The sequence below is a fragment of the Protomyctophum bolini genome (genome assembly GCF_963924005.1).
Source record: "Protomyctophum bolini genome assembly, chromosome: 7".
Classification (NCBI taxonomy): domain Eukaryota; kingdom Metazoa; phylum Chordata; class Actinopteri; order Myctophiformes; family Myctophidae; genus Protomyctophum; species Protomyctophum bolini.
Window position 1 is genome coordinate 42,358,297 of NC_137868.1, and position 16,480 is coordinate 42,374,776.

General features: G+C 43.4%; 1 protein-coding gene across 1 annotated transcript in view; it reads right to left on the reverse strand.

Moving 5' to 3' along the window:
* Window positions 1-256: 256 nt before the first annotated feature.
* Window positions 257-16,480, reverse strand: part of prkcg (protein kinase C, gamma) — a gene marked incomplete at both ends in the record, with an annotated part of 73,124 nt that continues 56,900 nt past the window's right edge. The window contains 4 exon segments of the mRNA XM_080768344.1: window positions 257-418; window positions 6,128-6,268; window positions 7,699-7,806; window positions 9,205-9,285. Coding sequence (XP_080624470.1) covers window positions 257-418; window positions 6,128-6,268; window positions 7,699-7,806; window positions 9,205-9,285 — 492 coding nt within the window.

The following is a 16,480-nucleotide window of genomic DNA, read 5'->3' on the forward strand; positions in this document are numbered from 1 at the left end:
AATATCGGTGAGAGGCGAGGGCTCGGTAGGTAGTTACGTAGGTAGGTAGGTAGGTATGGTAGGGGGTTGTGTCTCAAATAGCGGTGAGAGGCGAGGGCTCGGTAGGTAGTTACGTAGGTAGGTAGGTAGGTATGGTAGGGGGTTGTGTCTCAAATATCGGTGAGAGGCGAGGGCTCGGTAGGTAGTTACGTAGGTAGGTAGGTAGTTACGTAGGTAGGTAGTTACGTAGGTAGGTAGGTAGGTAGGGGGTTGTGTCTCAAATAGCGGTGAGGGGCGAGGGCTCGAACTCCGGGTTGATGTAGGAGAAGCCCAGGAAGTCGTCCTGGTCGATGGCCGCCAGCACGTCCGGGTCGGAGGGCGTGAGCACCGACGGCGCCGCCGTGAAGAACTTGTCAAAGTTCTCGCCTTTCCTCCCGCCCTGATGAGAGGAGAACAGGGTCAGAGAGGAGAGCAGGGTTATTTTACTGTCCTCCCGCCCTGATGAGAGGAGAACAGGGTCAGAGAGGAGAGCAGGGTTATTTTACTGTCCTCCCGCCCTGATGAGAGGAGAACAGGGTCAGAGAGGAGAGCAGGGTTATTTTACTGTCCTCCCGCCCTGATGAGAGGAGAGCAGGGTCAGAGAGGAGAGCAGGGTTATTTTACTGTCCTCCCGCCCTGATGAGAGGAGAGCAGGGTCAGAGAGGAGAGCAGGGTTAGAGAGGAGAGCAGGGTTCTTTTACTGTCCTCCCGCCCTGATGAGAGGAGAGCAGGGTCAGAGAGGAGAGCAGGGTTATTGTACTGTCCTCCCGCCCTGATGAGAGGAGAGCAGGGTCAGAGAGGAGAGCAGGGTTATTTTACTGTCCTCCCGCCCTGATGAGAGGAGAGCAGGGTCAGAGAGGAGAGCAGGGTCAGAGAGGAGAGCAGGGTTCTTTTACTGTCCTCCCGCCCTGATGAGAGGAGAGCAGGGTCAGAGAGGAGAGCAGGGTTATTGTACTGTCCTCCCGCCCTGATGAGAGGAGAGCAGGGTCAGAGAGGAGAGCAGGGTTCTTTTACTGTCCTCCCGCCCTGATGAGAGGAGAGCAGGGTCAGAGAGGAGAGCAGGGTTAGAGAGGAGAGCAGGGTTATTTTACTGTCCTCCCGCCCTGATGAGAGGAGAGCAGGGTTAGAGAGGAGAGCAGGGTTAGAGAGGAGAGCAGGGTTAGAGAGGAGAGCAGGGTTATTTTACTGTCCTCCCGCCCTGATGAGAGGAGAGCAGGGTTAGAGAGGAGAGCAGGGTTAGAGAGGAGAGCAGGGTTATTTTACTGTCCTCCCGCCCTGATGAGAGGAGAGCAGGGTTAGAGAGGAGAGCAGGGTTATTGTACTTACCGTCTTTCACCATTATAGTTTAATTTTGGTTGGTTCTTTCTTCTAATTCAGTTAGTTTTATTTAGATTTAGAGCGGCTTTGCTAGTTTATTCGTTTATTAATTTTTATTTTATTTTATGCTATGTTTTATAGTTGTACGTTTTATAAGTTATACGTTTTAGTGTTTTAGTTTTCTCCACACTTTTACGTTATTTGTCAGGTGCAGGATTGAAAGGGTCAGATTGTAAACTCACTCGAGGTGCAGACAGCTGGTGTGAAACTGGTGCAGCAAAATAAATAAGATTAAGATTTCATATCATCCCAAAAAAACTGAGGGCATTTTGTCTGTAATTTCAGATACATTTCCTTAGTTTTGTAAACACACAATACATAACCAAAACATGCGTAAGCTAAAAGCACGACAGTGGAATATCTATATAATTATTATAAACTATACATACTATACTATACATATAAGTGCTATGATAAAATGCAAGTCTGTATAAGTCTGTATAAAATGCTATCTGAAGCCCCACACACACACCGTCTGCGGACGCCGCGCGTCAAAACATTTCAATTAACCTATCCCACACCGGCGGCGTCCAACGCGCGTTCACGCCTCGCCTGACGCTCCGATACGCCACTGTTCTATTTTCCAGGCGTTGCCGCGTGCTTAAGTGCTACGGGCCATGATGGAGTCTGAAGAGGTGGGTTTTCAGACTATGGCGGAAGATTGGGAGTGAGGCTGCAGTTCTGATTGTAATGGGAAGTGCATTCCATATAGTTTTGGAGACAGAAGGGAGAAGAGTTTGGGACGTGTGGAGCGTTGTTGTCCCGGCGTTTTTTAGTGAAGGTACTTCCAGCAGTATACCATCACCACTGTCAAGGTGGAAACCTTTTCAGCAAATGTAAAAAATAAAAAATAAAAAAAATAACATGATTGTGTTCCAATGGAGCGACTACATTTGACTGAGGGACTGCCATTTTCGTTTTTTCGTGTGAAAGCTGGGGATCATAGCTTCAAATTGACATATTGGTTATTCAGTTTGACCCACCAGTTTTGGAGACATATGGCTTATAGAGTAATGTCTTTCAGAGAACAGCAAGTTGAGAAAACAGGCTTGAAAAGGTTCACTTCTGTGGACTCTTAACATTACACCTATACCTGTAGCTACATGTTTAAGCATGTATTTCATATTTACATGTCAATTTCAGCTCTGACACTTATTTCAGACATGCTCTAGTATGTGAAGAGTCTTGCCTGTGCTATTAACTCATTTTGAAAAGCTGGTGAAAAGCTGTAAATTGCGCGATGGCAGTCTCTCAGTCAAAATGGTCACAGTATAGCAAGCTGGAGCAACGGATTGGATGATTATTGGATTCAAGCCTTTTACTGTAATAACAGGGCGCAATTAAGGCAACAGAAGAAAGCACGACATTTCAACGTCGGAATACGATGTCGGATTACAACTTCAGAGCGGGTCGTCATGACCCGTTCGTTCATCATGACCTCTTATTTCGTCTCTCTCTCTCTGTGTTGTGGGTGGAAACCTCATACGTCCAAAACCGACAAGCTTGCAGATCTGCTGTATATACTTGTGATGCTTTTGTGTGAGCAGCAGCGCGGTCAAGTATATGGGCAGTGATTTTTTTTAACCCTTTTCATACCAAGGTCCATTATGTATTCGGAGGACCTGCCATTTGATGAGATTTAAAAGCCTCTCAGACCCACAACACCTAGAATGTCCTGTTGTCGTTGGGTAAGATTTGGTCCACAATTCTGCATTGGTGTTGGTATACCATTAGAGATAACGGGCAAACGTTGATCAAAATAGCAATTGTTCTACATTATCTGATTGTGTATAGACTTATTAAATTAAAGGGGGTGTCAGTGATTTCAGTCAAAAACCCTTAGGTTTCGTTTTTGCCTTTGGGACACAAGCTTTCATCCAATCAGGATAGAGAACAAAAATGAAACCTAAGGTTTTTTGACCCCCAGGGGTTAACTGGGGACAGGGAGGAACTCCTTATATGGTCAGCACACTCTATAGTAGAGAGGATTATCACAACAAAACAAAAAAATAAGTGATATTTGAATTAAGTGAAATCACTGACTCTACCTTTAAGTAATGCATATAGTGTTTTAACAATAACTTAACTCTGTAATGTGTGTGACATCATCATATACCCGGAAGCTATGCGGGAACGCCCTACTGAGTGTAAAAAAAATACGGCTTTCTGGCCCATAACAGAAAAGTCCTAAGTTATTGCATTAAACGTTAAAATACGTTGAACTTATACTTTGCCACTCGATTTGCCACTCAAGTTGCCACTCACTTTATGCATGCGCATACCCTCTATAAGGGTACATTTGGTTACAAACTCTCCATCATTATTTAGCTGGGGACCACCTGGAACCCCCTCAAGGACCACTGGTGGTGAAACCACTGAAGTATAGGGGGTTAATTTACGAAAACATAAGAGGTTTCTGATTTAGTATAAGAGCATTTATTTAAAGGACCACTTTTTTCTGCTATAGGTCTGTGTCTCATATAGGAGGGCTGTGGGCATGAGTTCAGACATCCGTCCACCAGTGACATCATCGTTAGGCATGGTTTCCATTTTTGGGTGGAAACGATATGGCTTCCATTTTTTGCATTGCAACTTTTCAGGAAAATATAAAAGCCTGTCCGTTTCTATCGGCTTGAAATCCCCATCGATGACGTCGCTGCATGGTGGGCGCGCGTTTCTGAACCGCCCACAGCCCTCCTATGAGACACAGACAGTATTTTATCATGATCATTAGTGAGGACCAATTATAGGAAGAAGAGAAGTGGTCCTTTAACTGTTGAAAAAAAATGGCCAGCCGGTGCCTGAAGTGTTGTTGTTTGTTTAGAGCTCCAGTCAGTCAGTCAGTCATATAGTCGGTCCTCTCTGTGCGCGTCTGCTTTCATCACAGCTGTGTGAAGAGTTCCTAATGAAGAGCCTCGTATGAAAATGACACCCGCACGTCCATCACACACACACACACACACACACACACACACCGAGAGGAGCCCAGTTAATCCGCCGAGACCGGGGGAAGCATCCGCGTGATTTGAGATAATATACTATAACCACTTTAACCATTATTGAATGCTTTGGCTATGGGTCCCTAGAACAGAAAAGCGGGGTCGGCGGCCATATACATACTGTATACTGTAATCATTTTGGGGTTCTTGACATGAAAATATTTGAGCACCACAATTATAGAAATATAATGTTTTTCAGAAAACTGTTTTAGGGTTTACTCGAAGACAGTAAGACATTTTGTGTAGAATCGGCCTCAGGTCTGAATTGGTTAATGGAGAGCCCTCTGACAGATAACACGACTCTCTCTCTCTCTCCCTCTCTCTCTCCCCCTCTCTCTCTCTCTCTCTCTCTCCCTCTCCCTCTCTCTCTCCCCCCCATTTAAATTGTCCTCGAATGTCCTCTCGCTCGCTCCTCTCCTAGTTAACTCTCCAGAAAATGGACCAGAGCTCATACATAGCCACACACACGTCTCCCTCCCCTCCCCTCCCCTCCCCTCAACTCCTACATGTCAAGTGTCCACTGTAAATATTATTTTGGGCGGTCACAGCCTGAAAAGGTTGAGAACCACGCACGCACTGCATTAGACCACGGACGCCCCCATTTGAATATTTGGAACCCATAATTCAATTCAAGTCACTCAATGTGCAAGGATATATATAGCAATGTCTGTGAAGTCTGCATGCAGTGTTAATTAATAACTATATATTTAAAGGGATAATTTCACTTTATCAAACATGTTTGGGGTCATTTCAACGTCTACTAATGGCTTTTCTGAGCGCCTATATAGACTTGGTTCAGTATTTCGATATTTGATATTCATTTCATCAGACTTCAGAGCCCCTCCTATACTAAACCATCGTAACTTCAAAGTCCATTTTAACCCATTCTGACCGGGAACCCATTTTGGTGTTATAGCATCATGTTATGCTTTAGCTATTGAAAAATAGCAGATCTACAAGCTCATAGCGCGCCACCGAGTGGCGCGCTACGAGCTTGTAGGTCTGCTATTTTTGGAAAAATCGAAGAACGACTGACATTTTTAGAATCTGCTCTCAGGTCAGAATGGGTTCATCAGACCAGTGTGTGTCCAGTGGAAAACCTCGTGTGAATCTGATCCCAGGTCAGAATGGGTTAATCATGATGGATTCATCTGAAACACCCGTCCTTGGTTCTGCATGGTCCCTTCTAACGCGCGGAAGGGGAAGCGTTTTTTTTTTTTTTTTTCAATTATTTTTTCCATTACGTTTCATATTTTTCGAGCGGAATGAAAAAAAGATAAAGAAATTGGAAACACTGCAAGTAATGTACAAAATTTGCCTCGAAATTTGTACAAAGTATTACAGTACTTTATATAGTATATGTACTTTATAGTTATACTTTGACTATATATATACTGTGACTCCCCTGTCTATATAGCTCCTGACCCTCAGGAAACAGATGCATTCTGGGACGCGACGGCACGAGATGAAAGAAGAAAGAAAGAACCGAGGGATTGGGTGGCTGGGGGAGGGGCGGGGTAGAGAGAGAGAGAGAGAGAGAGAGAGAGAGAGAGAGAGAGAGAGGGGAACGGAAGGAACGAAGGAGAAGTCACGAGAGAAGAGTGAAGACGGAGAGAAAGAGAAATGACAGCTGCAAAATTCCCTGAAGGCCTGCAGACGGATAGAGCGACAGAGAGTATGTGTCTGTGCACGACGCACGTGCGTGCGTGTGTGTGTGACTGAGTGGAACTGACAGTGCGCGGTTTGAAGGGCGGTTGTATCTCCAGCCTCTCCAGGCGGTCCCAGTCCATCCAGCGGAAGAAGGGATGCTCGCGGATCTCTCGCTCCGAGTCCTCCCCTCCTCCCAGACGCTTGGCCGGGTGCTTGGTCAGCAGCTATGGGGGGGGGGGGGGGGGGGGGGGGAGGGGGAGAGAGAGAGAGAGAGAGAGAGAGGGGGAGAGAGAGAGAGAGAGAGATATGGGGGGGATTACAAGACAGAGAAAGGTAGGCACGGCTATTATAGTTAAAGGGGGTGTCAGTGATTTCAGTCAAAAACCCTTAGGTTTCGTTTTTGCCTTGGGACACAAGCTTTCAAAAACGAAACCTAAGGTTTTTTGACCCCCATGGGGTTAACTGGGGACAGGGAGGAACTCCTTATATGGTCAGCACACTCTATAGTAGAGAGGATTATCACAACAAAACAAAAAAATAAGTGATATTTGAATTAAGTGAAATCACTGACTCTACCTTTAAAGGGACACTTCACCCTTTTTGCTAAAAGATATATGTAAAATGACGCTGAGAAGATTTAGGACACTTTCCTGGGAGTCTTTATTGTGTGTAATATGTGGTTTTAGATATTTTAGATTTTTAGCAGTGAGCCCTGCAGTGTCTCTGATGACATCGACGCTGGGGCTCACTTCCTTCCTGGAATACAATTCCCATGATGCTTTGGTGCACCGCTCCTCCTTGTGGATAGGGGGAGGGCTGTCTTACTGAGAAAAACATTGTAGTTAATTAAATAAAGCTATATAGGAAGCGGAGACGAGAAACATGCGCAAATGAGACCAATAGGAAGCTGAACGCGGAAGTGTTGGCCCATGACTGTTGCGCATGTTTCTTTCCTTCCAGGGAGCAACATGGAGTCCACCGAATACGGTCTTCGCTTCCTGTCCTCATTTAATAGTCCTTGATGTAGTCCAGGAAGTAAGTGCTGCTAAAATCTAAAATATCTAAAACCACATTATTACACAGACAAAGACCCCCAGGAAAGTGTTCTAAATCTCCTAACATATATATCTTTGCAAAAATGGTGAAGTTTCCCTTTAAGGAAAGAAGGTGCAGAACTATAACAGTGGATAAGGCGATATAAAAAAATAGAAGTCATACACACAGTCTGATGAAGAGTGAAGACTGTGTCGAAACGTTAATCTATATTAACCCTTTTATTTTTAAGCATTATGTTATACTTTAGCTATTGAGAAACAGCAGATCTACAAGCTCATAGCGCCGCGCCACCGAGTGGCGCGCTATACGAGCTTGTAGGTCTGCTCTTTTTGAAAAGTCGTGAAAATGTGCCTCAAATCTTTGAATATATTCTTTCAGAGTTTCAGTTTTTAAGTCAAATCTTTGCTACACTGGGAGGGTCCCTGCGGAACAACATATTATTTTCAGATGGGGGGTCGGCGGCCTATTACATAATAATCTTTGGGGTTCTTGACATGAAATATTGAGAACCACTGATATAAGTTAAAGAGAATTTTTTTTAAGGCCAAAATGGCCAGACATGCATGTCAGCCATGAGTAGAGAGAGAGAGACTCGTACTCCTTTGCTGATGGAGACGGCTTCGCGGGACAGACTTTTGGGATAGGCCACGTTCTGCTCCAGGATGGACTGGAACAACTCCTCCTCGTCTATGCCATCAAACGGAGGCTGGGGGAGGAGCATAGAGAGGGTTATAGAGAAGTGACACCGCATGCATTTTAACCCATTCTGACCTGAGATCAGATTCATACGAGGTTTCCACTGGACACACACTGGTCTGATGAACCCATTCTGACCTGAGATCAGATTCTAAAAAATGTCAGTCGCTCTTCGATTTTTTCAAAAATAGCAGACCTACAAGCTCATAGCGCGCCACTCGCTGGCGCGCTATGAGCTTGTAGATCTGCTATTTTTCAATAGCTAAAGCATAACATGATGCCAACACCAAAATGGGTTCCCGGTCAGAATGGGTTAATAGAAGATAAGTTATTTTTTTTATATTATTTACCATGCTATACTACTTACTTTGTTTTTAGCACAAAACACAAAGCACATCTGTCTGTGCCTGTGTGGGGTCCTTGGGCATAGTGTTGTTTTTGGCAGCAACATTTTGATTTCAGTTTTAGTTCATAGTCTTTTGAAAAAAGCTTTCATTTCGTTTCAGTCACATTTTAAGTCACCTGGAATGCGTTGGTGTTGGTCTAGTTTTAGTCGACGAAATGCCATGATATTTTAGTCGACTAAATCTACAGTTTATTTAGTCGAACAAAATGTGTTTAGGCGGGCCTTGATGCCGTTGTAATGACAGTTTTTTCACTTGCTGAAAAAAGACGCGTCGTGAGCTTGTAGATCGGCTATTTTCGACACGCAACCAAGTGTAAAATGACTTGTCCACTAGCCCCATTCCTAACGTTTTAGTCTAGTTTTTAGTTGTTGACGAAATCGTCAGTATATTTAGTCTTGTATTTAGTTTTAGTCGACGAAAACAACACTAGCCCTTGGCATGAAAACGTGTGTGAACCACTGATTTAGATGGCACGTTATAGAATCCACCTGCAGCAGCTTTGAATGTGTTAAAAACTGTGTGTGAAGAGAAGAGTGTGATACTCATTGGAATCACCGCTATCGGGTTTGTTCAAAATTGTAACTTCTCAGGAAATGGTAAAAAGAAAAAAAGACCTGTGTTGCGTTTAATCCAATTATTTAGTCACTCACAAGTTCTTGCTAATACTATTCATTATTGGTACAAACAAAATCCCAAATCTACAAGCTCACAACGTGCCGTGACACACTGAGCATTTTGGCTATATATACTTCTGTGCGACACCGCACGCGTTTTGTATGCCAAGGTCCACTTACTGTATAATTCCCACATTAATTCATGAACTTAAAACAAAAAAAAAGTTGAAATGGAGAATACCGCATGAGGTGTCTCTATATGCTCGACTGCTCAAAAACAAAGGAGAACTGGCGAGTCTTTTGAAGTGACAAAGTATAACAGCAGTCTGTCTGTGGAAAATAATGAGGCCGAGCCTCTTGAACGTATAGACGTATATTATGCCCTACCTGTCCTGCTAGCATCTCATACAGCAGCACTCCATAGGACCACCAGTCTACTGCCTTGGTGTACGGCTGATAGGCCACGATCTGAGAGGAGAGGAGAGGAGAGGAGAGGAGAGGAGAGGAGAGGAGAGGAGAGAGAATAAGATGAGTAGAAGTATAAACGAGCTCAGAAAAAGCACATACCTCTCTCTGTGTGTGTCTGTGTGTGTGTGTGTGTGTGTGTGTGTGTGTGTGTGTGCGCGTACACGCATGTGTGTGCGTGTGCATGAGTGCCAGCATGCCTGTGGTTTCATGCGTGTGTGAACATTACGCACATGTCTTCATGTGTATGAGTGAGAGAGATTACTGATCCCTGCCTGAGGAAGAGTTGGAAAAGATGACAAAACAAACACCTCCCATACACAGTATCTCTGCTGGCTGTACAAGTACAACAATGTGCAAACACAGCAGCAAGGTGTGAGCTGTTGTTGTGACAGGAGAACAATCTCCAATAATAATAATAATAATAATAATCATCATCATTATTGTCCTGAGGGATATTCATCTTCACAGTCCGTTCCAACACACCCACAACAAACCAAACACACCGCACAGAAAAACACATCACCAAGACAATACATACTGTAAACATGCACTGTACACGGAACCATCCTAATGCCGTGATGGCCGCGGGGACAAAACTCCTATACTAAATCTGACCTTTTTCAACGCTATAAGGTATACATTGCACCTTACTAAATCGTGTGTATTCCTCCTGTACCGTCTGCCCTGAGTGATATGTAGAACCGGCACTGTGCTATGGTTCATACAGTACAAATCTGTATACATTTGAAAGAACGGCTGGTATTTGTCCCCGAAGGATTTGTGAATGCAAAAAAACATTGCACGAAAGCGTTCACCGAAAGCTAACCTTTCCTATAGGTGTATCTGCATAACCATTTCACAGCTCTATTCACACATGCCCTTATCCTCTTTTACTTCCGCATGCATCATTTAGGTTTTGATTATAGTTTTGTTCCACCATGTGTTAAACATTTGTTTCGTCGTGCCATTACTGAAGCCCCTTTGAGATGAAACATCAACATATTTGCCACATCAAGAAAGTGCAGGCCTTCATCAACAGCAACACAGAGCAGAGACCATGGAGATGACCTGGAGGTCAAACAGGAGAGAGCAGCTCAACACAGTGCAGAGACCATGGAGATGACCTGGAGGTCAAACAGGAGAGAGCAGCTCAACACAGTGCAGAGACCATGGAGATGACCTGGAGGCCGACTGGAGAGAGCAGCTCAACACAGAGCAGAGACCATGGAGATGACCTGGAGGTCAAACAGGAGAGAACAGCTCAACACAGAGCAGAGACCATGGAGATGACCTGGAGGCCGACTGGAGAGAGCAGCTCAACACAGAGCAGAGACCATGGAGATGACCTGGAGGTCAAACAGGAGAGAACAGCTCAACACAGAGCAGAGACCATGGAGATGACCTGGAGGTCAAACAGGAGAGAACAGCTCAACACAGAGCAGAGACCATGGAGATGACCTGGAGGTCAAACAGGAGAGAACAGCTCAACACAGAGCAGAGACCATGGAGATGACCTGGAGGTCAAACAGGAGAGAACAGCTCAACACAGAGCAGAGACCATGGAGATGACCTGGAGGTCAAACAGGAGAGTAGGGCTGACCCAAAAAAATCGATTAATCGACGTTCAATCGATACGCACGGGAATCGATTTTTAAATTTTGAATCGAATAGTCATTTAAAAAAAAGCGTCCGCTTTTGGTCCGCGAGACGGCCCCATTTGGTCCGCGAGCCATGCTTGCGCCTCGCAGCACCTTGCAACGCCTCCTCTTTCCCCGTGTTAACAAGGAAGGCAAGCGCATGCACCACAGCTCAGTGGACATTAAATATAGGCTACCTTGTTTGATAAGTCATATAAAAACATTACTTACACAAAAATGAAAATATAAACTTCACAGATTATAGATCACTTGGAATTATAACAATCTGTTGAGTATTGCCTGAATAATGCCACTATAAAATCTCAACTTTTATCGATGAGCCATTACGCTGCTTGGATTCACATGGTGAGTGCGCTCAGTGCACCGAAGAATTGATATTTTTTGCTCCTACAGACCCAGACCAAAACACCTTTTCTCTTTGGCATTTAATTGCACCTGATCGTATTATTGTAATAATGTAGCATATACTATTTGCCTGTGTTTTGTCTTTTAATTATGCTTTTTTTTTTTGCGCCGATGGTGATGCGATGCTCCACTTGTTTCAGCCTGCAGGCCTACAGCACTTTGGTCAGCTTTTATTGTTTTAAATGTGCTATATAAATAAAGTTTGATTTAGGCCTATATTGGAGCAGGTGCTGGCAAATAACTAATTACTGTAATGCAGTGAAGTTGCGCAAATGTCAACTCAATTAGCAAGTGGAGCTGCATGCATTCTGCACTGCAGTCTGCAGATCTCTTCTTAGAGTTTACTTTAATATTATGGTTTACTTTCAACCATAAACCATAATATGATTGACAAACCTTGGATTATAATTCTTCATCGACCAACAGCGCATGCAGCATGACTATGAGGTAAATTTAACTATGTGGGATTTCTCCATCGGCATCGCATGTCGATAAAAAAATGGGATTTCACTATTGGCATTATTCAGGCAATACTCAGATTGTTATAATTCCAAGTGATCTATAATCTGTGAAGTTTATATATTTTTTCCCATACGCACACTCACAGTCACATTAACTTTATGATCAATCAAATCAACCGTGGTTGATTTTATTTCTGACAAGTGTCAGGCTTGAAAAGTTCATTCATGTTACCGTTCGTTTACAATTGACAGAGGAGTTTGGATTATATATATTTTTATTTGATGGAGAGGTAATGCCTGTTTCAGGCAGTTGACTTGTTACGGTCGGATGTTTTATTAAGCCAAATTATTTGTGCGTCACTGCTTTCATGAAGGCTGCAAGCCTGCTACAGTTGTTGCTTATTGTTTAAAATAAATGAGACCAATACAAGCAGCCTTTCTCTCCGCTATATCGTTGTTTAAGCCAAAGAGTCACTGCTCGCTCGCGCGCGCACCCCCCCCCCCCCCCCCCCGTTGACGTTTCGAAGCGTCGACGTTCGAAACGCGGGAATCGATTTTGAATCGATCATCAAATACGGAATCGAAGGTCAGCAGTACAGGAGAGAGCAGCTCAACACAGAGCAGAGACCATGGAGATTGCTTGTTGACGGCCTATTATGTCAAGAAGAGGTAGTTGACGTAAAGTAAGTGCATTTTGATTTGAAATGAAATTGAGGAGGCGAGAGACAGCGTGCGTGCGTGCGTGCGTTGTGTGCGTGCGTGCGTGCGTGCGTTGCGTAGCACGAGGGAAGCGCCGTGTGCCTCGGGGGAAATATACTGTATATCTGTTTTAAAGTGGCAGTTGCAGAACCGATCAATGTATATTTACATAAGTCAGTCAATACCCTGTGGAGTTCTATCTATACTCCAACTGTCCGTCAGTCTGTGGAACACGCTCTCTGTGAAGAGCAGCGGCGGAATGAGTACACTCACATGTTTCACTCAAGTAAAAGTATAAACACTGCATTATAGACATTTACTGGGGAAATTCAAAATACTGCAGTAAAGCAAAAGTACCTCAAACTTGCACTATACATTTCATAGTTCGTTTCCACCATGGTGAAGAGGTCACTGAACAACGAGTGTTGGACACAGTAACACATTATGGAAGCATAAAGCTGCCATAATTCAAATGAAATGGCAAATAATGAAGTCCATTGAAATAAGAGAAATGATTTTTAACAAAGTACGTTCACTTTGAGTACTGCGTATAAGTACTTATCGTATAGTATATGATCCACACTACAGCGCCACACAAAAGCAACAAAAGTATTTTGACAGTTTTGGATATTTGAAAATTTTAGTTACTAGTTACTTTGGAGATTTTTGATTTTGATTAGAAAACATACATTAACCACTTCAACCCTATATACATTTTCGGCCATTTGGAAATAGCCGAACTGCAATGCATCGCGACGCATTGTGAGCTTGTGGATCTGCCATTTTCAATAGATTTTGTACACATTTTGAACTTGAGTATTTTTTACTTTTAGTACTCAGAGTACATTTTGATGCCGATACTTTTGTACTTTGACTCAAGTATACATTTTCAATACCGTACTTTTACGTAACAAAATAGTTGCAGTATTGGTGCTACTTTTGCTTTCACTCCGATCCACAAGCTCACAACACATCACAGCGCTCAGCTAAGTTGACTATTAATTATATTTACTGTCCTTTGTCAATATTTTTCATATGCAACTACTCCAGTACTTTAACTCATAGAGTAGTTGAGTAATATACGCACGCACGCAGACACGCAGGCACGCAGGCAGGCAGGCAGGCAGGCAGGCAGGCACGCACGCACGCACGCACGCACGCACGCACGCACGCACGCACGCACGCACGCACGCTCTCTTGCCAGTATACCCCCTTCTCTCTATCTCTCTCTCTCTCTCTCTGACTAACGAGTCCAAGTAATGAAAAGCACACACATTTCAAAGGAATCGTCCAGTACAGCGCGTATCACACTAGTAGACATCATTTGCATGTCATTACTGCCAGCGCATAAGCCCAAAAAGAAAAAAAATAAATGATTAAAAAAAAAGCATGCATTTTTGATATTTCCTGTCATCTCAATTCGGGGTTCCTACCAGTTCAGTCAAAGTCTTTGTTTTTCGTCGAGTTGATTAGGTTCGTTTATTTAATTCCGTTTGACGAGGCGACGCTTTATTAAATCGAGAAACTTTGTTGCGTCGCATTTATTAGATCTCACTTTAATTTAATCACTCGATCCTGCTTATCCGTCTCCAGGCTATAGACAACAGTATCTTTTCTACAGGCGTGTGCTGGATGCTGAGGTCAACAAATCATTCATCACACACGTACGTATACACTTATTATCCAGCATAAAGTGCACTTTGAGGCAATGCACTTTGATCAAGTGCACTATCGCTGTGTATACTAGTTGCACTAAATGGCACTGGACACTATCCAGTGCCATTTAGTGCCAACTACACACACAGCAGGTTTCATTTGCTGGATTACTAACAATGAACCAGTAATGTGGTAGAATGACCTGTCTTCATTGATTCACTAATGAGGCGTACACTGCAGCCTAGTCAACAGTCTGCACACTGCAGCTGTCAGCATGACATTTATGTTTAAAAAGGCAAAGAAATGGATTGCTGGTTTCTACTCAACGCGGACTATTCCTAATGATAGCACGCACGCATGCACACACACACATACACACACACACACACACACACACACACACACACACAGACGCACGCGCACACACACACACACACACACACACACGCACGCACACACACACCTGCACTAATTGAATCACGAATTGAATCACGGTGGAGTTAATTATTCAGAGATGGCTGACAAGGTTAGAGAAGAGAAGCGCTGCAGGCGAACAAACAGAGCAGAGAGTACACATGAGAGGGAACCATCACAGAAACACATCACAGTATAACTCTAGTCAGGGTTAAAGGAATGGCTCACCCGAGGAAGGGCTTTAACTTTAACCCCATTTGTCAGTGGTTCTCAAACTATTTCATGTCAAGGACCCCTATAGAATTATCTGTATTTGGCCTCCGACCCCCATCTGAAAATATGTTGTTCCAGGGACCCCTGGATTTCAGTTGAAGTAATATTTTTGAATTCTTCAGTTGACTATATATCTTTTATATATACTCTCTCAGTACTATTGCTATTATTATTTGAGTAACTTGTATAGCAGCACTTCCCGGCCAAAGGTTCTTTCAGTGAGGTGCCTTATTCAAGGAGACAAAACTACCCTGCGGGTCGATACCGCGACCAGCGACACTTTTACTTATGAGCCGTGAATAAAAAGCTCTCTTTTCCCAGCAGCAATCTGGGAAAAGAATCCGAGATAAAAAGCGATAAAAAGCAGGTCGGAAGCCTGACTCTTTAAATTCCCGGTTCGCTGCCTTTTTGTATTGAGATGGATACACACACACTTGGTATCGGATCAGTATCACTCTTTAAAGTGAGTATAACCTTTTATATGCTGACCTCCGTAGTGGGGAAAAGTATATAGGGGGACAATGTAATGTTGCCAAGTGTGATTCATGGGCGGAACTTTGGCTGCTGTGTGTGTGGATCTCCCTCCGATCCATCACCACCAACTGACCTTTGAAGTCAGGGTATACCAAAGGCCTATTTCCTCAGATTATCGTTATATATCGCCATTTCTATTTCCTTCCAAAGATACCACCCACTCGCAGTCTCCGCAAAGCACTTCTCTTCCTATACCATTCTGGCTCCTTTTGGCCAACTGGAAATAGCGTGAAAACACTTTTCCTATAAATATAAAATGCTTCCTGACAACAACAATGCTCTCTATACTATAAGACTTTAGCCGCAAAACAAAAGTGCTTTTTTTTTTTTACATGTGTGATTTCTCTTTTCTCTTTACAACACATTATGTGGTTGTTGAAAACAACCAGACACTTTGATTGGTTGTTGAAAACAACCGGACACTTCGATTGGTTGTTGAAAACAACCTGAACACTTTGATTGGTTGTTGAAAACATCCTGACACTTTGACTGACGTCCATCTGACTGTGGAGGATCAGAATGTAGGAAGGACTTTTAAAAGCACTGTCGTCACATTGGGCTCAATACTAAGTTGTTGTTTTAGCTATACGCAGTTCAATATTAAAACTGTACTTTCCTGTAAAAAAATGTAACTTTCCTTCCCCTTTTCTCCCCAATTCAGTCGTTATTCCAGTTGTTATTCCTCCCCACATTCCTCAGTTTCAGTTTATTTTAGTTATAGTGCAACATCACCCCCCAAGGGGTCTCTGTGCACTTCACAACAATACACAGCAAAAAAAAAAGCAGAAAATACAATAGCACAATAACAAGCATAATACGATGTGTCACTCAATACACATGGATGACATAAGTATACCATGCGATAGGACACAGTTGGAGATAGGTAAACATGCGTTCAGAATATCCATTAAAATAGGGTTTTAAAAGCACGGGGCAGAGCACGGCGAATATAGTGATTTCAGTGAAACTATAGGGAGAACCATATAATGCAGGTAAAAAATATGGGTTTTAAGTCTAGATTAAAAATGTCTAGTGAGTTGGAATCTCTCATGTTTGTGCAGGGAGAGCATTCCAAAGACAGGGGGCAGGATGTGT